The sequence below is a fragment of the Molothrus ater genome, chromosome 1 (genome assembly GCF_012460135.2).
Source record: "Molothrus ater isolate BHLD 08-10-18 breed brown headed cowbird chromosome 1, BPBGC_Mater_1.1, whole genome shotgun sequence".
In the NCBI taxonomy this organism is placed as follows: Eukaryota; Metazoa; Chordata; class Aves; order Passeriformes; family Icteridae; genus Molothrus; species Molothrus ater.
The window spans coordinates 54,398,288-54,423,247 of NC_050478.2; the positions used below are offsets into that span (position 1 = coordinate 54,398,288).

Here is a 24,960-nt window from a genome sequence, read left to right on the forward strand (position 1 = left end):
GCAAGCATAAATATGGCATTAAAAAAAGCCAGAAGGAACAAAACACTACCATCAAAATTGTCCATAGTGATGTAATGATCAAAACATCCTCATCACTTCTCAGCCTGTCCATTTGTTTTCATCAGAACCTCAAGAAATTTCTTTGGCTAGCAGGCTTTGGAGAGAAATTGCTTCAAATGGAACCATAATATAGATGCAGTACTGTACCAAGTGTGCAGTTTATATTTATACTACAAAATTAGTTTTGGTAACCTCTCCAGGTTCACGGCCAAAGGACAGAGAAATCTCAAGCTACACATTCAACAAAAAGCACAATGTTTAGTGTGGGCTTGAAAGTCTGTCAGATATAATCCTAATCCTTCTTTGTCCTCATTGCATTCCAGCATATAAAAGTGTTCAGATTTCACTTTTCTTTTTAAAATTCTTCAAACAGTACTGGGTTTGGGTGGCTTGGGGAAGGGGTGGGGAATGAGCTGGAAGGGAGGAGGCAGCAAATAGAATCAGGAAAAAAAACAGAAAAATAAATGCAAATCAAGACATACACTCTCAGAGGAGAAATACCAAACCCCACAAATCACAATAAAAAGTACTTATTTTTGGCACCCAAACATTAGGAGATTGCAAAACTGTTGACTAAAAGAAAAGAAAGTGAGGTGACTACTATGGAATGGCTTTGTACACACCTGCAGGGGGTACTAACAAGGATGAGAGAAATTAATCCTGTATTCCTCTTTGCAAAATACAAATGTAAAAATTTGTAACACAATTTTATGTTCATAAAAGAGTAGACTAACAATCTAGTTTGCAATGCCATGTTTCTGACTTTGGTTAATAGATTTCATAGTGAATTAGCACTTGATACCTGAAAGGTTACAATCACTCCTCCAGGTGGCAGGCTTGTATTCTCTTTTAAACAGATAATAGTTTTTTGTTTTTTTTCTTTCCTTGTGTTTTTTTGGTTTTTTTTTTTTGTTGCTGTTTGTTTTGTTTTTCCTTAAAATGTGTTAATATTTTCATAATATACAGAAAAAATTAAGTAGTTATTTGGTTTACTTTAAGTCCATTTAAAAAAACTGGCTTTTTCGGTTTTTTGGGGATCTAATTCTACCACATACACGCTAAGTGTTGTGTATTTTTTTTTTGTTTAAAGTTTTTTTTTTTAAATAGGAAAACCCACGGACATTTATAAACTGTTCTGTCCTTCTTGTAGTTTTCTCAGTCTTTTACTTACAAGGGTGATGAATAGGTATTTTCACAAAGTTGAAATGGACACATTTCACTTGGTGTGGTTTTTTTTTTTTTTTTTCTGTGTGATTTGGCTTTTTTTGTTTTGCTCTTAGGAGTTTTCTTCCAGAGAGTCTGTTAAAGGCTCCATAGGAACTGCTGTTGCAGGCTCGTGTTGTTTCAAACGTTTAATTGTGTTCTTCAGTGCTTGCCTCTTATTGCAGAACCAAACTCTAACTACTTCCCGGTCATAGTTCAGTTTCTCTGCAATCTCTGTCATTTCCTGCCCAGAGGGATGCGTGTTCTTCTCAAAGTGGGCATTCAAGATTTCAAGGGCTTGTGGCGTGAATGAGGTACGCCGCTTGCGCTTTTTGGATGGTTCGCTCCCAATAAACTCGGTAAGGTTCTGCATCCCTGCTCGATGGCGGGCCTCAGCCTCAGCCATCCACCGCTCAAGCACCGGCTTTATCTTCTGGGCACTTTTAGGGGTGATGTCCAGCTTTTCAAACCTGGCAGGATACAAAAGGCCAGGGTTCAGTTTGGCTGTCAGACTGCTAGCTATAGTGTTCTCTTGGGCTTCCTGTGGTAGGAAAAAGTGGCTTCTCAGGATGGTGTGTCTGAGGGAAAATTGAGAAAGAAGAGTCTTACACTGATGCTCTGCCAGGGTGGGACTTCCTGCCTGCCTGACTAATTGACTGGCAGAGGTAATTTACAGTAGATTATGAAAACTGTCAGATAGGTATATCTATACATAGATATAGATATATATATATATAGCTAGAGATTTAAGCTAACACAAAATGAGCACTACAACAAAATTCTAAGTACACTAAATAATACAGGTTAAGAATCACATTTTCATATTTCTGATAATCTTCAAAACCCTTGAGACTAAGTCTAATTACAGGAAATGATATCAAAGGCATTGCTTTTATCATCTTGTCTTTGTGCTTAATCCTTTTGTTATCTCTCCCATCCCACGTTATCCAAACACCACAGCTTTAATAAGAAAACCAATGGCAAATACTCATCTCTGAATATCAGGTTTCCTTTCCATTTTTCAGCAATTTTCACTGTTTGTAAGTTAATGCTATATCCCTTTTCTGGGTTGGAAAAAAAATTCCCATAGCCATGGTGGTGTTCAGCTGAAACAGCTGGACACTTTGCAATTATCTTGCTGTCCCCACAATGTGCAAAGACAGACTCATGTTTTCCAGATGAAATCCAGCATAACAGTCCACTAATATGCTGTGGCACCAAGCTGAGTTTATTGTGGGATTTCTGCAAACTGTACCAGAATGATATCATTTCCTGTAAAGGAGGTCTTCTATATATCATTTTGCCATCAAAAGTCTTTTGCCAAACCAGATTTTACAAGTATTATAAAACATCTGGAAAAGCAGCCACACAAAGCTTTAATCCTTCCAAAAACAAGCAGAAGAGCAGAGTTCATGTTTCAAGTCCTATAAGTATCTGTTTCTTTCATTTACGGAATTTATCCTCTTTTGCTATTAAAAAAGTCTTAACCCAATTTCTTTGGTGCCATCCATTTGTATTTTCCCACTTTGCTCTGTCCACTCTGCATGTTGAGGTATTTAATGCTGCAGAAAGGCAACAATTACTGGATGTCGCTGCTGTGCTCTCCAGCCCAGGTGCTTCAGCACCACCACCACCACTAACCACAGAGTGCTCTGGAGATTAGAGGAACTGAATCAATCCCTTTATGCCAAGAAACTTGATGGCTGGAGCTGGACATTTTTAGTGTCTCCATTCAGCACATGGAGGCAGCAAAAAATATTCCAGCATGAAACAAAGCACTTCTCACAAACAAAGAATAAGACAAAGAATAATTTCAGATAATGGTACTCCAAAGACTTTGTAACTGGTGCCTGACATCTTAATGTGATATTGACTGCAAGGTGTCATTCCTCGGTGTCTGGTGATATTTCAAGCTGAAGAATATATTTTAGAATGTATTGTCTTAAATTAAAGGAAATACTGCTATTTGCATGCAGAACATATCAAGGTGGTATATTGCTCTTATGACTTGCATAGGCCACCAGAAGATTCTACTTTTCTCTTTGAGCTGGTTATTCAAACTGGTTGCCTTATTGCCCCTTCCACTGACCTGGAGTTCATACTGAAACTCCTTTGTTACAACTGAAAAAAAATTGAAATCTACTATTTCTGAGGAATACATGGTGCTACTGAAGCAGGTTAACAAAAAATGCACAGTCATAGCATGTAATTACACCCCAAAATGGTGTCCATCTGAGGCGGGCAAAGGAAATTAATAAATGTCTGTAACCTTGCAAGTATTTGGGACAAGCTCTTGCACCCAATCTCAAGTTCTGAGCAACTTGCTCCTCCAAGGAGCCCTCTGTAAAAGGTCTCACCATGCCCAGTGCTTTCTCAAAGTGTCGGATAGATGGAGAAAATGAGAAGACAGTAAACTAGGCAAAGGTAAAGGAAACAGCTATGTGTTCCTTCAAAGTATACCATGCTAAACAGCAACTTAAGACTACAAAAAATTCCAATTGCTAAAAACTCCACCAATTTTAGGCATTCTTTACCAACTGACCAAAAAGAAATAAGAAACAAAACAAAACAAAATCAAAATTAATCCTTAGCAATAGGGAGCAATAGCATTCATATCACTGGCATTGTTTGTTAGCGTTGTTACTGCAGGACATGTTTGGTATAACGACATACAAGTCTTGAAACAAATTTCCCAGCAGTAGTATCCTTGTATAGACTGAATAAAGGTTATTTTCAACAGGGAGGTATCTTATAAGAAAAAACAGTAGGGGAGACCATAGAAGTGAGAGGATCCTATGGAGCTTTTTGTATTTAACAACAATCAATGGGTTTTATGGAAAATCATTGAGCAAAATGTGAGCTGCAAGCACACTACCCCATACTGATGTCATTTATAACCTTAGTCTTTAACTGCAGGAAAAGTACACTTCCATTCTATGGGGAATACATTAAAAGTATAAAGAGCAGATAAAAAGACAGAGCATTTCATGGATCACCAAGAACAAAATCCACTTAAATGAGCTTAGAGTTGGTTTCTTGGCTTTCACTGATGGAGGACTATAAGGCATTGCCCAAGAGGAAAAAGCTGTTACCTAAGTGTGTTTGTTACCTCATGCATAAACATAGGATTACTGTAATAGACATACATGCATATAAGGTGTTTGCTTCTACTTTAACTCTGTCAAGACTGTATTATTATTTCTTATGATTAGGACAAATTTCTGCTTTGCATACATGGGTTTGTCTTAGTTTTTTTCAGTAAATATTTGGGTGGTAAAAGATGAATAGCTGCTGGTTTGCAAGATAGCAGGAAAGCTATTTTTTCCCCTTCTGTGTTGCCTCGGTAAATCATCATTAACATCCTCTATGTGAAGTGCTAACCACAGTAATACAGGTTTAACTTAGCAGGGATGCAGCCATGAAATATTTGTTCAGTAACCCTATCTGTAGAAAATGGCACAGTATGAAGAGGGTCAGCTGGTGCTTATTGAGCATCAGCAGGATCTCCAACTCATCTATGGAATTAAGTCTCTATTCCAGGAACATTGTTTCTCACTTGTTTAGAAAATGAGGGAAAAAAGTGACCAAAATCACTCTAAATAGACACAGTAAGAACAATTTATATGTCAGATAACAACATTTAAATATCAGGTTAAATAATATACTCTAACGTTATGAGACTCAAACACAAGCATGCTCCTCACAATAAGCTGGATCATTATTAAGGACAAAGAAAGAAGAGGAGCTATGATGTAACTTGTTACCTGCAGATGGCAGACTGGCTATAGGCTGGGCCTTCGGTGGCGCTCAGGGCTTGGCCAACTTGAGTCTGTGTCAGGCCAAGGGACAGGCGCCGGATTTTAAAAGCTTTGGCAAATTCTCGTATTTCTTCCAGATTTACCCCATCCACTTCTCCAGTGGCTGTCTGAGGATCTGTTGAGATATTTTTTAATCATGTCAGTTCTTTGCATCACATATCAGTGGGACAGGCTTACAGCCATTTTCATTGCCAAAACTTTCAAGTTCAATTTTTTTAATACTATCCCTTTCTCTTCCCCAAACAGAAGCAGACTTGCCTTGTCAGTGTGTTCAGATTGCTAAGATGCCGACTGGGCTGCAGTTGTCTGCAGGTGGAAGACTTCCAAAGATATGCCTTTGCTGAACTCCTGACAAAGGCCAGCTCACCTTTGAGGGAGAGTATGCCTGGATTCTTTGCTACCACTTATGCCTTGCAAAGTCTTCTCTGGACTGAGGAGTCATGTTCCCTGTTTTCCCTTTTTATCACATAGCTTGATGGCTGGTGTTAGTAAATTTAATTCCAGTCTGTGGGGAGGGCTATAAATACTATGAGCTTCTTGGATTTTTAACTTGAAATCAAGTCTTTGTAGTTTATCTAAAGTTAATGCCAAATAAGAAGATTCACAACTATTTCTTCCCTTTTACACAATACCCAACCTAAACCGCTGCATGAATGTCCAAAATAACCCAGCAAGTGAACAAGCCTAAAATAATTCTGCCTTGAAAACCTCCCTAATTTATTAATTGTCTTTTAAAATATGCCCTTCTAAGAAGCAGCCTTTCAAGCTTTTTTTTCTGCCTCCCATCAGGTTGATAATCAAGGTGCAGCAACACTGGTTTTGGATGGTAATGCTGCACAGTTTTTTCACTTTTACATTAGCCCCTCAGAAGATAATGCTTATGATGCTGTGAGAATAAATATGTCCTTCCTTTCTATAGCAGTTTAGTGACACAGAAGCCTTTGTCCCTGAAAGGGCACATAATAAAGCATGTCTACCACAGAAAAGCTCCTTTGGAGCTGGATAACTCGGTCAATTTAGGACTTATCAAGGGAAATGACACAACAGCTGGAGAATGGAACTTCCACCCCCCACCCCCTCCCAAGCTACTGATCCCTGACTAAATGAAAGTGTTTGCCAAGTCAGAGACAGCATGGGACTGGGATGGTAGAAGATTTCAAAGTGTTGTGCAATCCTGCATGTAGTGAAGCCATTCTCCCAGTGAGACATCTCTATTGTTCTTCACCTCATTCCTCAGACTCCAAGGTGAAAAGTTTGCAGTACAATAACCCCTCAATTTCTGTAAATGCAAGCAGTTGTCCAAGGACAGTGCTAGACTACATTACCATTCTGAACCTTTTATGAGAATGGCTCCTGCTAGTATGGCTCTATTGAGGGCTTATCAGCATTGCAGTAGCAAAGCTTTTATTTTCAGGGGTTTATAAACCTGGTGTAAAATTTCCTAGTGATGGAAACATCCTATGAAAAAATCCTTTTGTCCAGTAATAGACAGAGGGAAAAGGGTTTTCTGGCATATAAATTTACTCTGTTGCTTGAGTGTAAGAAGCACAAATGGCAAAAATCTTTTTAAAATTCTATGCAACCAGGGACCACACGAACTATGCATACAGATAAACATGCACATAGGCCCAGCCTTGTTTCAACGATATTCCACACTCAGAATCATCTCTGCTCTTCTCACTGCTGTACTAGTGGTCACCTGCACACCCATGCACTCAGTCAGTACAAAGCTAGGGTGCATATTGTTTGATTTAGGAGTAAATGCTGTGACAGTGGCCACTGAAGTTTATAAAGTAATTGCATGGAATTTTTTTTATATATTATAAAGAAGCATGGAATTTTCCTGCTCACACCATATCGTCTACCTAGCATATCAGTTCTGAATTTCAGAGACACAGAATGGAGCTGCAAACTTATCTGACTTTAGGTCTCTATACTAAATATCATAAATGATACTGGCCTCAAAAACTACCCTGAGCAAAGTACACTAAAATGGTGACTTTCCTCACCTCTTTCCTTCTGTTAATTTAAGGCCTCTGACTAAGGCTGTTAGGAATGCAAAAAAGGACAATTCAGGTGTTGCCAGAGAACTTTCAAAGTAGCAAACTATGGCACCTGTAATCCTCCCCAACTCCTGCTAGAAATAAAAAGGGAAGTGAGAAAATGAATTGTAGAGAAATTATAGAGAAATTCTGCCAAGTTCTGCTGGATCTAGAATGATCTGGCATTGTTGCAACAGTGAGCATCATGGAAAGACTGTTCCTGCACTTGGATGAGGGTAATATTAGGCTGAGCTCTCCTTGAGATGAGAAAAAATCTGTGATGCCCTTCAGTAATATGGGAGTAGAATATAGTATACAGTGGAATATCTGTTGAGAAAAAGGCTTCATTCTTTCATAGCCTCTTTGGCAACAGGAAAGTACTAACAGATGGACTGAAACACTGAAATGTTTTATCTTGAACTCTAGGGAAAATAGCATTTGTGTGAAATTGGAACCACTTCTACTTTGGGCGTGATTCAAAGCCCTTTGAAATCCATGGATCTTGTCTTCTGTCATCTCCCTAAAACACAAATAGTGCTAGGAAGATCATTTTATTGGCACCATCATTTGTCTGTTTTACACTATTGCATTTAACTGCCATCAATACAGTCTTAGACTGTGTGGTCTAAATATGCATATTCATAAACATATTCAAGGAGATTATGGACTTTGTTTTAACATGTTCTGAGCTTTCAAAACAGTTGAACATATAGCGCCCTTCACATCTTAGGAAGAGTAGCTTATTGAAGAGAGTAAATAAACTGGCTCTTTTCCAATTATGTGGATATCCCAGGGAAGGCTGCCCAGTGACAACAGGTAAATAGAGAATGCCAAACCCATTGAGTGTTTAGGATCTACAGTAATGGATTTCAAGACTCCCATGTTTACATTATTGCCTGAGAAAACAGTGGCTGCCTATGAAACTACTGGGTGCTGGAGAAAGGTCACAGGGTTGTCTTGGACCATTTCAGAGGATATGGGTGCATATAACAAAAAGGAAGACAGCTAAAATTCCACCAGCCATCCTGGTGGATGGGGAAGACAGATGAGCAGTACAGAAGAAATTAAATTCACAGGCTCTCCTGCACAGAAATCTGTTTTTTCCTGCTGAAGGGAATACTTCTCCCACCTTTGAATTCTTCTGAAAATCCTGCATGAGTTTGTTCTTGAGTGAAAATATGCTGTGACTTTAATAGTTTGGGGAAAGAGCTGCTACAGAGAAATCAGTGCACCCTTAAGGAGAAACCAAATTTCTGTTGCACAGAGTTCTGCCATGGGAGGGATTACAGGGGGATGATTTCCCCAGTCAGAGAGGAGGAGAAATAGCTGGCTGAGGAGGTCCAATGGAAAGTAAATTGGATAAGAAAGGCAGGACAAAACATTGATAATGGAAAATGGAGTGGAGCTCAGGGGGAAAAAAAAGAATAATAATTTGTTTATTGGAGGCATTTTAATTTCACAGTAACAGATGACAGTAAAATGAATTTGGGAGGAAGAAAGGAACTTCATGGAAACACAAGTCTCAGACCACAAGGGGAAACCAGTGATTTCCACAAAGAGAACATATGGTGGAAAAGTTAAAGAAATGAGCAGAGGGATGCATTTCAGAAGAGGAAAATGAAATGGAAAAAAGGGAGGAATAAAGATGTAGAATTGAATGAAGAGAAAATAAAGAAGACAAAAGAGAATACAAATAGGATTAGACAACACAAAGAAATCATACAGAAGGGACAGAAAGAGTAGAGATGAATCTTGCAGTCCTTGCTTAGACAGAACTTATTTTAAAATATTTTTTTATTTGGAAATAACCGTTATGCTTTGTCTCCAAAATAATTATCACTTGTTGCCAGTTAAGGATGAAGGGGTGATGATGAGAGAAAAGGGAAAAGCTATGAAGAAGACAACAACATAAAGGGAAAAAAAGGGACAAGAAATAAAAAAAGAAAGAGAAATTAAAAACAAAAGGTAAGGACACTTCTTTGACATTAAGGAACCTTAAAGAAAAAAAAAAGCAAAATCATACAGAAAATATTACTAGAATGAAAAGTAAAAGTAATAAACCCAAGGAACATGGAACACTATAGTTAATAGAGTTCTTATGAATTTCTCCTTGTACTTCAATAATTTCTCTGATGTGAAGCAACATCTTGTGAAAGAGTTATTCTCTTTGCAGTCAGTGTGCAGAAGCTTGCTCCAAATAATTATTTGCTGAAGTTTGGATGCTCTATGCAATTTGATTCACTGAACAAGTGGCTAAATGTGACTAGTTTTACATGAACTTTGCTATATTTAGCAATTATTTCTGGAATACAGCAAATCTCTGCCAAGGTACTCAGCTCCGGGACCTCTGCCAGAGGTCTGGACTACAGTTTCGTAAGGAATTAGGAAAAGAGAGCAATATTCCTACCTCAGGAGGAATATAGAAATCAAAATCAGATTCAGGAGGCCACAAGTTGTTTCTTGCTGCCCTCATGAATAATGACTTCTCTCAGAAACACTGACCCATTGCCTGTCTCATCCCACTAAAAGACTTTAAATAGACTTTCAGACACTGCATTTCAATTGTAAGCCTTTCATACAAAGCTTTGCAGCCAGTGTGGGAGCTGGGAGTCTAAGAAGGCCACAGGCATGACAGAGAGGTGCTCCTGCCCTTCAGTAATCAGCATCTGGAAACTGAACAGATTCTGTAAAGAAGTGAAACAAGGATGACTTTCTATCTACATTCAGATGTACAGCCACAGTTTTATGTAAATGGCTTTTCAGTCACATGAAATAATTTTCAAACTCATGAAGGTCATTCAATACTATTTGTCCAAACAGTATCTATCACTGGTTTATCACTGCGAAAGAAAAGCTATAAAGGATCCCATCTGATTTTTCATGTTTCATTACACAGATGGTTTGATCTTTCCTTACTGAACTGACCATATTCTCCACTTTCTTGTAGGCTCTTTCCACATTATACTAGAAGAGAATAGGTAGCTCTCTTGTGCCCTGTAACACCATCCCTGATGTGGCAGCTCAAGCAGGCTTAGGCATGAAGTGCTAGCTCCAATTTGTGGTGGCTACATGCTCTCAGGAGTATGCTGAACAGCCTTTAGGGATAATTGAGATGACTGGTTTGCTTCTATCTGTGTAAGGTTACTATGTAAATGGCAGAAGTGAGTTGATCTGCCCCTTATGCTATTCATTCTTTTAGTCTTGAACAGCAGAGACTGAATGAAGCTGGAAGCAGAAACTCAAAACAGCTCCGCAAGTTTTTTATTTATGTTAATGTGGAATTTTTTTCAGGAGATCCCTATCAGTAACATTTTCTTTTGGAAAATTTGAGTTAACTTCCAAGTGCAACTCCTTCAACAATCAGTCTGATTGTATGAAAAGTTTCTTATGCCTGTAGCTCTTTTTGATAGACCACAGTAAAGACATGGAGACTGACTTGATGCTCTTCTTTGTGATCACTTTTCACTTTCTTCTGATGGCTGCTAGGGAGGGTGGAGTGGCATCAGCAGGATTTGGATGCAGAGGGGGCAAAAATTAACCTTTAGTCTAAAGAAAAAAATAAGGTAGAAGAAAAAAAATTGACTTGAAGATTATTGAAGAGCAGGGATTAGAATTTGGACTGGAGGGAGAAAGGGCCTGACTGTGCTGAGTACTACTCACTGTGATAGAGGAAAAGAGAAAAGGAAAAAGAGGTGGCACTAGTGATAAAACAATATAAAGGAGGACAGAAACCACCTAATAAAAAGGTTGGTAAAAGGGTACAGATACAGTCTGGAGACAGTGACTGAGTGGGAAATGAAAGGGAAGAGAAGTTGGGTAATGATGGACTGTGAGGAAAGGACTGCAGGGAGAAAACTAGAAGAACAATAGCATGGAGGCAAAGGGAGAGTAGGTTGTGTGGAGAACAGTGTAAAGAATTAATGAGACTAGAACAAGACAAGTAGTGGAAGGAATCAAGCCTGAGAGGATCAAGTAAAAGTTCTATGTTCATTAATGTATCTCCCAGTTGTGCCCAAATTGATATTCTTGTGCCTCATACTCTACTCTCAGCCAAATCCATAAGCACAGCATGCTTATTTCAGAGCTGAACCAACAAGATGATAACAGAACTATCAGCTTTTCCATTCATTCAACACATCTCCTATTTCCAACTATGAACATAAAGATTATGTCACCATATGACTGATTTATGTTACTATTCTGCTTTTGAAACAACCTTGAAATTTATCTATGCAAAAAATGAAGCTAAAAGAATATCCTTAGAGCTGCACAAATTAGCACTCAGAAGTTACAAAGTGCTGGAGTTACAGGAGCCCACAACACAATGTACCATAGTCTTTGAGCCCTGGATTATCAGTTCTTTTTCATGTGCCTCGTTCAGTGCACAGGATGAACTGTCCTTCATTACAGATGAACTGATTGATGTATTGCCTTTTTACTTGTTCAGTGTGTGGCCCCAGACCTCTATTAAAGCTCTTCACTAAAGACATCTCCTCTTGAGCTCTTCTGGTTTCTTTAAAATCTTAATTTATTTTCTTGTGTTTCTACAAGGTGAGGGTCTTCCCCTTCTCATTCACAGAGAAGTGGACAGATATTGAGAGAAGAAGCAGTTTTGGCTACCCAGACCAAGTCAAGTAGGAAATGATTTTTTAGACTGTCTGTAAATGGTTCTTGATACAGGATGAAAGTGCACTTAAAATTGCAACTATGAGTACCGACTTCTTCTGTAAATTAAAGTCCGGAGTCTCAAGTTGGATATTGAGGGAGCACTTGTGAAAAATCTCTTTTAAGTGATTTTCCTGCCTTGCACTGGAATTACACAGCAGACAGAAGGCTTCAGCTCCTCAGTCCTCTATTGCCTCAGGCAAGACCATCCTTCACTCTTCTATAGCCTCCTACCTCAAATGTTATGCAAACTGAGGAACAGATTAGTGAATCAGGTAAACCCTGGGACAACAGCCCACCTGTTGTGTTAGTAATTCTGATACATCCCTAGGACAATTCCACTGGGAATGCACTGAAAGAAGGATGAGAAAAAAAAAAGATGGTTGCATGATTTTAATCACAACAATATATTGTTATAATTAAATACATATTCTAAGAGGAATTGCCTACAGTTGAACAAACAGCTGTTTTTCAAGTATTTTCTAACTTTGGATGGATTTATCCTGTAATCTTAAGAGGGCTTCTTCCATGTTGCATTTATTTTAAATAAGAATGTCCAAAAGAGGAGCTAGTCTAGACTAGCTATTGAAAAATAACTCTGCACCAGCTATTTTACTCAATTTGCCCACATGGACTAGAGGTAAATTCAATGTATTTGTAATGTAAAACCTCTTCTTTGTCTTCCTTCTACAAGCATGTCTATGTGAGAAAATTTACTAGTGACAATGCAATAGCATTATAATTATATCTGTATCTATATGCAGATATTTTCATTCCAGAACAAAAGTATTCCCACTGGGAGTTACATCAGCATAATTTTACCACTATAGCTCTACTAGTAATTTCCCCATGTAAATGATCTCTGAAATAATCCAACCATGCTTTTTTCACATCTTCCCTTGCATAACAGTTTCTCCAAGCCCTTCATAAGCTTGTGTCAGTCACATATTTTTCACTACCAATATGGCACAAGCTATAGTGTTTGATTACTTAGAATATGTACATGGAGTATCATAAAAAAAGGTCATACAATCAATTGGATTTTTGCAGAAACTGTTAGTGCTTCTTATGCATCCTGTCAACCTGTGGTTTTTGCTATGTAAAGACCAAGTTAATGCTGATAGGTAATAGCAAAGACTCTCAACAGTGCAATCTGGAAGAAAGTGCTGTTCAGGTCAGCTGTTCTAATTCTAACACTGGAACTCAGTTATTTCACTGCAGTGTGCTTCTCCCTTCTCCCCAGTGTGTTCCAGTTCATTCTTGTTTAAGTGTTGAGAGCTTTTTCTGGCAAGAAAATCTCTCACTCTGGATTTGTGCACTATTAGAGTTTGTAAAATGGTTTGCTGTATCAACCAAGCAAAGAAACAAGCAGCTTAACCAAAAGTAGGAGTACCTGTTTGCCAACCAAATTCTGAGAAATGTATTTCATTATATTGACTGATTCAAAAGCTTCTAACTTCCAAAAAATGTAAACTCTTTTCAGTTATAACAATTGTCCTCATGAGTCAATTAATGGCTACTACCATTTTTATGACCATTTTCAACACTGATTAAATTTCTCAAGGCATGTTTACCTTAAGCCCCATCCATGATAACACTTAGTAATTCTCACTGGTGAGAGTCGACTATTTTGCAATATACAATCTACTATATTAAAAAAAAACCAAAAGGAGGGAAAGCAGATTTGAAAACTCAGCAGTGAGGAGAACAAACAGAAGGGAGAATTCAGGAGAGCCAGGGAGCAATACTTACTGCTGACTAACTGGCCAACACTCAAAGCTGAAGAGGAGGAGGATGAGGAGGAAGAAGAGGAAGCCTGACGCACTGGGCTTTGAGACATAGATGCTTGACTGTGAGCCAAATGCAGGAGATTGGATTGTGAAGCTGCTTGTCCCACTTGCGTCTGGGAAGGCTGATGGAGCTACATGTTAAAATGTAAAAATAGGTATTTAGAAAGTGAAGCAATAATAGGAAACTTGCAATGCACCATCTCACCCATCTACTTCTGGGGAACAAATCACATAGGAGCATTAAACACCATGGGCTTTATTCATGTTGCAGGAGAAATCTGAGCTGCTTAGAATATTTTCTAATTAGAAGGTAAATAATTTTTTTGTAATGGGTGATAAGGGACCTATGACATTACATAAGGATTCTGATTTATTAAATACATATCCTTACCTGTTTTCTGACTCATGAAACCAAACTTTTATTCCCTACATGGATTCTTATAGAAATCAGGATTGTTTCACAGAGGTCCTTTCATATTGCAGGACCAGGGCCAAGAAGAATGGGAATGGGGAAGAGGATATAAACTGAGCAAAAATCCCTTTCCTACAGGAATCAGTGATTTGTTTTATGACATCATAGCTGCCAAACAAACAAAAATCATGGGAACAGATAAGTTGTCTTTGACTAAAACGCACACAAAAATTTCTGAGCTCTATCCACATCAAGACTATATCCAGTATGACATATGTGAAAAGTCTAGTAAGTATGGTAGATGCAAATGATACATGAATTGACTTTCCAAATTTTTTAAACAAATATTACAAGACTGTAGTCTTTGTTTGTTTACTAGGGGAATACATCAATCCATTCTGCCTATAATATGTTTTCATGTGGCATTGAAATCTAGGAACATTCTCTGGTACTGATTTTCACATAAAACTCTCAGAAAATTTGAAGGGCAGTCTCTCTACAAAATAAAGGCACACAATGGACTTTACAGTTTTGAATTGAATTCTAGTAGTCCAGTACAATCTTTTCAGAGCATAAGAATACCGTAATACAGGTCTGATACACTCTAGTGACTGCTGCTTATTATACCTTTATTTTATGTTATTCTTGATATTGATCAAAAAAATCATAAAAATATTCTAAAAAGGCTTCACTTCACTGCAGCTGTTATCTGCATTTTCTACAAGGAAAAAGATAAAGGTCTATGTGGCCTTGCTTGAAGTCAGTAATTAAAATCTATTTCTTGAATGCTAAGGAGTATGAGGTTTTCTCTTTTGATATCTAACTGAAAAAATGACTTTAGAAAAGGAGTGACACTCACACATTAGTGACACTCAAATTATATGTATTATCCTCCCAGCACACATAGAAATGTCTGATGCTAAGTAGACAACAAATTGTATAAAACTGTAGATAAAGGTATCGGTCACATTCAAGATGACACTTTCTGTGGAATATATATGAACTATTTTAATGACAATATTCCTGTTAGAGTCTGTTAAGAATGGAAAAACTTCAATCTCTTTTTCCACCTTCTACATGGAATAATATAACAGAAAATGAAGGAAGAAACTTTGATTTAACCTTTAATAAATATTAAAGTTATATAATTAGGTATAATTATTTTTTACTTATAATTTATATAATTAAGTCTAATTATTTATCTGGCCAGTTTTAGTGTATTCTGACTTCCTTGTGGATTAATAAAAAAGGCATTTTGTTATATGTAGGATTTTTTTTTTCTCAAGTACATTAGCAAAATATAACTGGAACTTTAACAAGGGGATAACAGTTGAGAAGCTGATTAAAAGGCTTCCAGTTTTCAGACTCATGCAAGGAGTGAGCATCTTAAAAAAATTCTCTAACAGCTGGATTTTATCTACAGAGAACTCCCAACTCAGATAGTACTTTTATAATATCTTCTCTTAAGGAAACATACCACTCTAAGGGCTGGCCTCTTTTGAACACTGAAGAAGTGGACTGCCTGCCCATGCATTATATCCACATCATATCCTGACTGCAGCTCTTAGAAACAGGCAGGTGTTTGGTGTCTGGGTCTGTTGTCTGAGGGAATCTCTGTCAAAACCAAAGATTTCAGCGCAGGCAAGGGAAGATAAGTACTGTATTTAGATGAGTTAGATGCTTTCACACTATGTGGAACAGTCTAAGAGATGTTAGTGCTTATCTGTGAGGATGCAAGAACAAATGCAGCAGCTACCTTTAAAGAGAAAGATCTGCAAAATTATAGGCCAGTCAACTAAATTTCAACCACAGTAAACTACTGAAGAAAATAATCAAACAATTTGTAAGCACTTGCAAGAAAACAAGGTAGCAACAGACAACTTGGATTGCAGAAACAAACTGTGTCAAACCAATCTGATCTCCCTCTAAGACAGGGTAATTGGCCTTGTGGACCAGGAAAAAGCAGTAGGTGGTTTGACTTTACAAGTGTCTTGATACTCCCTCATGTGACATTCTTTATAATCTAAGGAAGCATAGTTTAGGTGAAATTGCTGCAGAATGAATGCCAAAATATTTGGAAAGCAAAACTGAGGATGAAGTAAGTATCTGTGGAGAAAAAAATGGGCATGCATGGTGCTTCACAGAAGTCTGTCCTCATTCAACACTACTCAATATTTTCTTAATGACCTGGATGATGGAGCAGAGAACACCTTTACTAAATTTACATGTTGATGACATGCTGGGAGGAAATTTTGACAGGCTGGATTAAAGATTAGGAATCAAAATGTTTCTGTGCTTTGAACATACTGGCTGCAAACCTGTGGTGTTGCAAAAGTGAAGCAAAGGCAGCTCCCATACCAAGACATGTTAGTGGGAGTGATGTCTGCAGTGCATGTGAAATGCATCTTTTCTACTGAGCCCTGCAAAGACCTCTGCAGAGGAGGATGCCATGTCCACAGCTAGGTGCTAGACTGCATTAAAATCTAGACCAACTAGAGTTAAATAATTAGAATGGCTAAAGGCCTGGGAGTTAACTGAGGCTTATGAAGGCACCTGTAATGAACTGGTCATGTTTAATCTAAAGGAGGGAAGACCAAATGGGATATGATGCCTGTTTTGAATATAGGCATAGCTAATGAAAAGAGGACATAATTATTCTGTCTTTTATTCATTTTATAATGGGCCTAGTTATTTGGAAGGTTCAAATTAGGTGTTGGGAAAAGCTATCTAACATGGTAGTGAAACACTGGCAGATTACTGGTGGAATCTGTGGGTTTCTATGAATGTAGTTAGGACCAAATTAACTAAAAACTGGAATAGTTACTCCAGGTTGGACTGGATAATCTCTTGAACCTTGATCTTCCACCCATAATTTTTTTTTATTCTACACCATTTCCCATCAGTATTTCTCAGGGAGAAAGCAAATCCAACAATTTCCAGCTATGTTACAACATAGTCACTGAACAGTTCAACTACTGAGCACTTCCACAGTGAATCTGAAGCTCTAGAATGAGAGGGCACTCTGCATTTTTCAGCTCTGCATGAAAGGCATGCACAAAGTCAGAGTCACTATGTAGCGTGTGCATAATATGATGGTTGAGTCTAGAAAGTGTTTAAGTCTCTGCACATGTTTTGTACTATGCATATATTTTTAAAGTAACTGGAATACTCAGAAGCTTGGCAACTTTCTTATTAAAGGTCCAGAAATATTTAAACAAATGTAAGAAATTCTCATAATTAGGTTGGGCATAAAGGAATATGGCTAGTGAAGTTTGGATTCATAGTTACCTTAAGTAAGGTAACAGCAATATATAAGGGATATTTAGAGGTTGGATTCTAACACACTGCTTGTGAGGGAGAAGTGAGCAATGGGGTCGAAGAGGCTGAAGAATCACCTTAAGACCTGACCAAAGACTGAGGGAGGATTCCATCTTTAACTCCCTACATTATTTCCAGCATACCCTCTGCTTTACAGTAGATTATGTTAAGCTGTAAATGTCCTGCTTAAAAAAGAGTGATTGTTATCTATGGCTTGAAATTGCATCAAAATACTCTCTATTTTCATCCAGTATAATTTCCACTCCAGAACTAGCCTTAAGAAGAGACAACGATTAGATTATGAATTAGATTCTAGATGACAGAATCAATTTGTACTTGCAATAGCTGACTTTTCTCAATTTTGGACACGTATGTATGATATGAATTATATTTATGACTGTTGTGCATTTTCCATCCAAAGACAGAAGGAGGCACAGAAATTACAGAAACACTTGCTGTAAGTGCCTTTCTTTGTAAGTGGATATAGGAGACTTGCCAGAATGATGACTGTATGGAACTGTGATCTGTATCTGGCAGGAATATGTGTAGGCACACTACACCTAGTGGGATGAAGTGAATATGAGAAGGGAAAAGTGCTTCATAATACTTTATAAGAATAAACTGAAAACTGCGAAGGGCCTTATTTGTATTTCTTTTATACAAGCTTTACATATTGCTTTCAACAGTGAAGTTAGTATTGACTGATAAATGCAGAGGTAAAGAATTAGTTAGGTCTGTAAGACTGAATTTTGTTCTTAAATTATCTAGGGTATCCCTATGCTTGGGATGGTTGACTGGAGTTCTGTGTTAAAGGGCTTATGAGATCAGGGATGTTGTTTTCTGCATCCAGAAAGCTGCATAAAAGTGATAGGGTAACAAGGTATTTAGCATAAAATAAGGAAAGATAAAGAAACTAAGTGGAAATCTAGAAAATTTTTGATGGAACATTGCCCTGTATCATAACAGAGTTGCTACTTGGTTTTATGGAGAGTCTGGACAAACAGCAAGGGTGAAATACGGACTTAATGGAAAGCAGAAGAAAATAATGAATTAAAATTTCAGTAAGGAAAGCTAGGGTCAGGCATCAAGAAGACATTTAGAGCACTAAGTAGAGGTGCCTAGATTGCCTAGGGAGCCTCCATCACTGAAGATTTTAAAGAACAAGCTAGACGAACATCTGTCAAGAATGATACAGGGACACCTGATCCTGCCTAGTGGGAGGAGACAAAGTACATGACCTCTTCAGGTCCTTTCCAGTGCTATTTTTCTATGATTCTTGAAAAGGGAATCTAAGAGATAAGGAAACACAACAAATTAGAGGAGACACAGGCGAAATAGACAACTATTAGAAGAAGGGCAGAAGAGATGAAACTAAAAGGAGTGGTACAAAGAGCAAGAAATGCATCTTAAGTAATCCCCTTTATGTTAATGATTTTCAATTTTTTCTGATGGGAAATATGGACATTAACTCTTGCAAAGACTAAAGTCCATGGAAGGTTTGAAAAATAAGTATCTTGATATAAAAAAGACATTCCAAAACACTTCAAAATTGCAGGATAATGCCTTATAGTAGTAGTAGTTTAAGTGTTTCGTGCTTCTATTTTCTTGTAAATGGAGTCCTCTGCCCTGTAAACATTTCCTAGAATACATTTGATTTTGAGAAAGAGTAATGGCATGCTGAGGACACTGCATGATTCAAGAGCACAATGGCAGATGAAGTCTGTTTTTAAACAGACTGCATGAGCAGGCATGGGCTTCAAAGGTGTTTCCTTAAATCTTCTAGCAATTGGAAAGAACAAGTTAATACACATATCCCCATCCTTCATGCCAAATCCCTTTCACAGTCAGCTGTGCCAGAGTATGTTACAAATACTGTACCCCCTCATCCTAATTTAGGTTACTCAAATAAATTCAAGTAACTGCGTATATGAAACTGAATACGAAAGATACTTGATACCTAATAAGCATCCTCTCTCCCAGTATAGTACAATATAGTATAGTACATATAGCATAAAAGGTGTTTGTACATACTGCTTAGACTGACAAAATAGCTACATTTGGAAACTAATATAGAAAATATCCTTAGGTTCACACTGGCTGTGTACATACTCTGCCCAAAATGAAGACTGTTCTGGACATAACTGGGGGCAGGACTTTGACACCATCTGCTGAAGTTCTTTCAAAGCCTTTCTATTGAATCACAACTACTTTCAAAGCACACTGTAATTGAAAGTCTTTCAAATTGTTAAATGAGTTTGGGAATATAGCTGGACTTGTGTAAAAGATTTAATTTTATATGCAAATGAGGTGCATAAATAATTTTTTTACCCCTAGCAGGAAGTAGATAATGTCAATATAACAACAATATTATTGACAATACACTAATCACTGATTATAAATTACTTATCACTTAATAATGTTAATTAATAATGTAAATATTACAATAGTATTATAATAACGGTTTTAAATGTGCAAGTGCATAATTCAAAGGTAACCCTCCTTTTCCTACAGTGAACAGCACTGCATGCTTTCTGTGCCTCAGTTGCTTAGAATGACAGCTAATGTAGTGACATCATACTATTCCCAATGGTTTGGTGCAGTTATATCAATGGTTTTTGAGATATCCTTCTCCTACAGGTGCTGATGCCACAAAGAAAACTGGTCAGGAAAAGATGGAAGCTACAAGTCAATGTCATGCTGTGGCATGGAAAGTCTGATGTAGTCCCTTGTAGTAGTAAGTAGTCTAGTAATCTTGACTTTCAAAATTCTAGCAATTTATCCATAGATGAAATAGAGTTATGCAATGATGATGGTAAAGGAAAAGAGAAAGAAGCGAGAAAAATTGTCACCCTCATCACTGAAAGTCATATAAGAAGCAAAAGAAAAACAAAATTGAATTGAGACAACACAGTTTAGTGACTATATTGAAACAGAGAAAAAAGAGTGCATTTCTCATAAAACAAGACAGCATCAAAGCTATAGGAGCATTGCAGAGAGGAAATGATTGAGAGCTGGTTAGATTTAAACAGGAGAGAATAACAAGGGATTGCATGGAGTTGTGATAACAGGATGATAGGGAGTTTGTGGCAGGTTGAGACTGCAGAAAGGGAACATCTAACATGAAATTTGGCAAGCAGATGTACAAGAATCACCATAGACCCATCTGAGAGGCATCTATGTCTTTTCAACAGTTAATCTGGAGCATGATGGCCAATGACAACAAAGATGGGGAACTGAAAATGTAGGAAAATACTACCTACTAGCTCATTTTACTGTGTTAGAATTGGCAGAAGCCCAAAGCTGGTCGTGCTGTAAGACACGATGAAGTACGAAAAATTCTGTCAGGTATTGTGGATACAACAAGACTGAGGACAACTGGGACTACAGTCCTGATTTAATGAATCTAGTATGTAGAAAGAAAGAGTCAGGCAAAAGTGAGATGGGAACCCACTTTATGTGGTACACCAGAGAACAACAGAATGTCCAGAAGTTGCTTCTGTATGGGAAAGAAAATAGTTATGAAAACACCAATTATTAGGAAAGCTGTTTAGGAAATTCATAAACAAGAATGTGTTTGAACCCCAGTGATCATTAGCAGCTGGATTTTTCTCAGTCAATTTTCCTCACCGTAGAATTATTTGAAAATCTTCAAATAGCTACCCTAGCCCTCTCTCATGTCAATGGTAACAATGGATATCCTAAGATACCTATTAGAGATCCAACCTATCCAAAAACTTTTCTATTTTGGTATCTTGAGTTTTCCACTGGACATGCATATGTCTTCCTTGTCTATGTCTATGCAGGAAATCCAGTTAACTAGCTTACACCAGATACCTAACTCCTTATGGCTAAGTTAAGCAAGGTGCACACTTTCCTAAATTTTATAAGACGGCAGTTCATGGTTCAAGTTCAGCTGTGCTGGCATAAAGGTTTTGTTGTTAGTGATATGAAAGAACACCTTGAAACAAATTTCTCAAATCTGATAACGAATGACAATGCAAACAAATTTTTACAACAAATTCATCTTTTCTCATAAACAATGCACCCTTAGCCATGCAACCTATATTTTGACAAAATTCCTCTTGAGGAGCATGGAGGACGTGCAGAAATTAAACTTATCAGATAGTCTTCTATTATGGGACATGAAAAGCTTATAAAGCAAGAAACATAAAATTAGAGAATTTTATTATTTCTTTTTCAAGAAAGAAGACTACAAGTAGAAAACAATGGATTTACACCAAATTTTTGAAATATTTTAGCAGCCAGCAAGGAAATATGGTGAATAATGGTAAAGTGGCATCTGCAGGAAGAACACATGAATTTCTTCAGTTAGTACAAAATACCATGAAAAACTTACAAATCCTGTTTGGAGCATGCCAGGAGAGCATTTTGATAGGTAGGGGATCAGTGCAAAGTGATTCACATCAAAAGGAACCATTTTAGTGATACACATGAAAATGATCAGGGAAGCAAAGATATATAATGATGGATACATCTGCTCATTAAGTAAAACTGTTCCATGAACAGAGATAGAAAAAAGCAGGAAGTTAGTCTGTACTGAGATAACGAAAGAAAATAATGCTGAAAATAATATCATGTTATGTAAAACAGGGATGCATCCTCCCTGTGACCATGGCATTCAGTTCTGATCAAAAAATCTTGAAGAGTGTGGAAATGGCTAAGCAAAAATTATTAAAGGCAAAAAACCCCTTGTTTATGAACAGAGATAAAAAGGATACTGAATAAAACAGGAGTGCAAACAACTTTAGAAAGCCTGCTTTAGAAAGCCATTGCAATTTCTAGGAGAATTCTTGGTGCTCCTTAGATTAGCAAAATGTTGGAAATAGTAAAATATCTGAAGTTTTACCTACTTGGTGTAATTTGAAGAGGAACGATACCTACTGTGGGTAGTTTAAAGAACATAAATCAAACCCATTTATTTATACTTAAATACAGGAAGAATAGGACTACATCAGACTTGCTAGTGTACATTGAAAAGCAACCTATTTACAGTGCAGAAAAAGAAGCACCACTTTACGCTGCATGTGAGTATTCTATGAACTCATTTCCATTAGGAGACATTCTGGTTTTAGTCTGTCAAGTCTGAAAAAGTTGTATGAATAAATAACACATATAGTCTACCTAAGTAAAGCTGACTAACAATATCTGAGGCATTTAAGTCTTCAGTCATCAGGGAAAAAGTAAGTACTAGCATGCATTACTTAGCAACTGGAACAGTTTACAAAGGCTCAATTATTGTGACTCAGCTAACAAGCTGCAGCTCAGTATCATTGCTCTTTTTCTCCTTCAGTATCTAAGATTCCAAGGAAGTGACAAGTTGAAAGCTAAACTAGGACTATCTGTAACTGGAACATTTTTACTACATTATTTATTTCCTGCATTTATTTCTTCAAGACATGCTAAAAACTTTCCCCAAACTTGTGTTGTAATCTTTCCCCCTGCTGAAGCTTCCTTCATCAAGTTAGAAGACACCAAATACTGTGTGACACCATTTTCAAAAATATTTTGAATTCCTGCTGAGCCCTCTGATTTGAAGCACTCACTGAGTTCTTTTGAAAATGTTATTTTAAACCTTATGACTTAATATGCTATCATTGGCCAAACACTACAGTTAATCTAAATCTCTGCACAGGCAAAAAAAAAACCCCAGGATCTCCTTAAACTTCGAGCAAATCAATTCACTTTCCAAATGATACAACAGTTTGTATAGTACCAGCTCAATTGTTTTTCGCTGTCCATCAGCATTATTTCTATGAGGAATCTAGCTCTCATGCACCTTTTGTGCTCCCATTGAAATTCATGACAAAATTTTCTCTGACTTCTTTCAGTAAAACCAGAAGAGCCAGTAGAGGGAGCACAAATACATTGAAATAATTTTCTGTAGTTCCTATAAAAACAATAACCTAAACCGATATATTTTTTCATATAGTATTTACACTACATTTTTTTCCCTCCCTGATCAAAAATACTGTCTTGATTAGACTTCAAGAAAAGCTGATTCAAGGTTAGGAGAATGTGTTGTTTGGTGGCCCTTCTTGCAACCCTGGCACCTCAGGACTCCATGTGAAAAAGAGGCAGGAGCTGAACCCTGTGAAAATAGTATTGGCAAAATGTTTTCTACCTCCATAGCACTGCTGGGCAGATCAGCTTAATGGGGATCATCTTTGGCTCTGGGACATAATCTGTTCTCTGCTGACTGATATTTTTGCCAGCTGATCCCTGCACATGAGCACACAGGTTGGGCAAACAAGTACAGTACAGTATGATGTGGCTAAACAGCGCTCTCTGCTTTGCACCCCTGCTCATTCAGGAAGCTTCAGCTTTCACAGTTCATTCCTTTATGTGAGCCCAGTCCCACGAGCTGTGCAGAAAATGTTACACCTCTGTATCCTCTCTGCCCACTGACACTACTGGCAGACATTGCCTGGAGAAAGTTGCTTTGCTGCAGAACTCAGAAGGCGAGTTGCCCTGCATGTGAAAATGTCTCAGGCAATAATACACGTCCTTTATCCTCCTATTTACACTTAAATTTCATAAGTTTCAAATGGGATCTCAGGATTGCTATGATTTTTGAGTGCTTCCCCCATAACAGAGGAAAAGATCTAATCCCTTCAGGGGACTGGCTCAAAACCACCCATCCCACGCATCTCCAGGAAACCAAATGTGAACTGCTGAGTTTCATATTTCATTGTCAGGCTTTCCTGTGGTGGAAAACATGGAGCCTGCCCTCAGATCCATTCAGCCTTGTTTGAAACCATGAATATGCAACCATTGCAAAAGCATTTGCCAGTACTGCAAGTACACTCCCCTTAAAGAAAATAGAGTTATATAAATGATAAGTGCTTTGAAAAATGCCCATGCTACATACTACAGAGGATAGGATGGGGAAAAAGCAGGTAACCAATGGGATGTAAAATGTTTTCAGAACAAACAAAAAAGTGACGTTAGAGATCCATAGGTTCTCTACTTCTAAATTAAAAAAAAAAAAAAAAAAAAAGAAAAGAATAAATCATCAGTTTGGAATTCAGGTGGCCTGGGATACTCAGCAGCATACAAGAAGCTGCTCCCTGTGCCTAGAGGTGTCAGCAGGAATGGCAAACAAGCACGACCAGCAGTAGGAATGCTAAACGGAATATTTAAGTGAGGGACATTTTTGTAAGTACCTCTTTGGTAATCACATTTGATGTGTTTTCTGTCCTCAATTTCCCCTCTTTCTGAGATAAAAGATAGGACTACAATTCCTTGCTCTACAGATGTAGGCAAAAAGAATGGATTTGACTCTAGAGTGCTATAAGAAGAGCTACAGAAGTATTTTTGGACTTCAGTGTAGTCACTGGATCGATCCTTAAGTCTGCCAGCTACCTGCAACCTTACACTGAGTAATAATTTCTACAGAATACTTTCTGTCTATACAATTATACATAACTATATCTGATTTTCCAGTGAGGAAATCTAATAAGATTTTATATTTCCCCTTGTTTTCCCTGCATGTTCCAAATAACTTCAAGCCCCAATCTACTAGGTCACCACTAACTAAGGAGCTGAACTTTATAGGCCAGATGAGCCAGATGGATCTCCTCTGTCTCATATTCCTACTGCATTTTCATTGCAGAAAACATCTCAGTTGGTCC

The 24,960-nt window shown here is 37.6% G+C and overlaps 1 protein-coding gene across 1 annotated transcript in view; it reads right to left on the reverse strand.

The window, feature by feature from the left end:
- Window positions 1-1,316: 1,316 nt before the first annotated feature.
- POU6F2 (POU class 6 homeobox 2) overlaps window positions 1,317-24,960 on the reverse strand; it is a 303,651-nt gene continuing 280,007 nt past the window's right edge. Inside the window, exons 7-9 of the mRNA XM_036396650.2 lie at window positions 13,541-13,709; window positions 5,028-5,196; window positions 1,317-1,841 (exon numbers count right to left, since the gene is read on the reverse strand). Of these exons, the coding sequence (XP_036252543.1) occupies window positions 1,337-1,841; window positions 5,028-5,196; window positions 13,541-13,709 (843 nt within the window). The 3' untranslated portion in view covers window positions 1,317-1,336. The remainder of the gene's footprint in view (window positions 1,842-5,027; window positions 5,197-13,540; window positions 13,710-24,960) is intronic.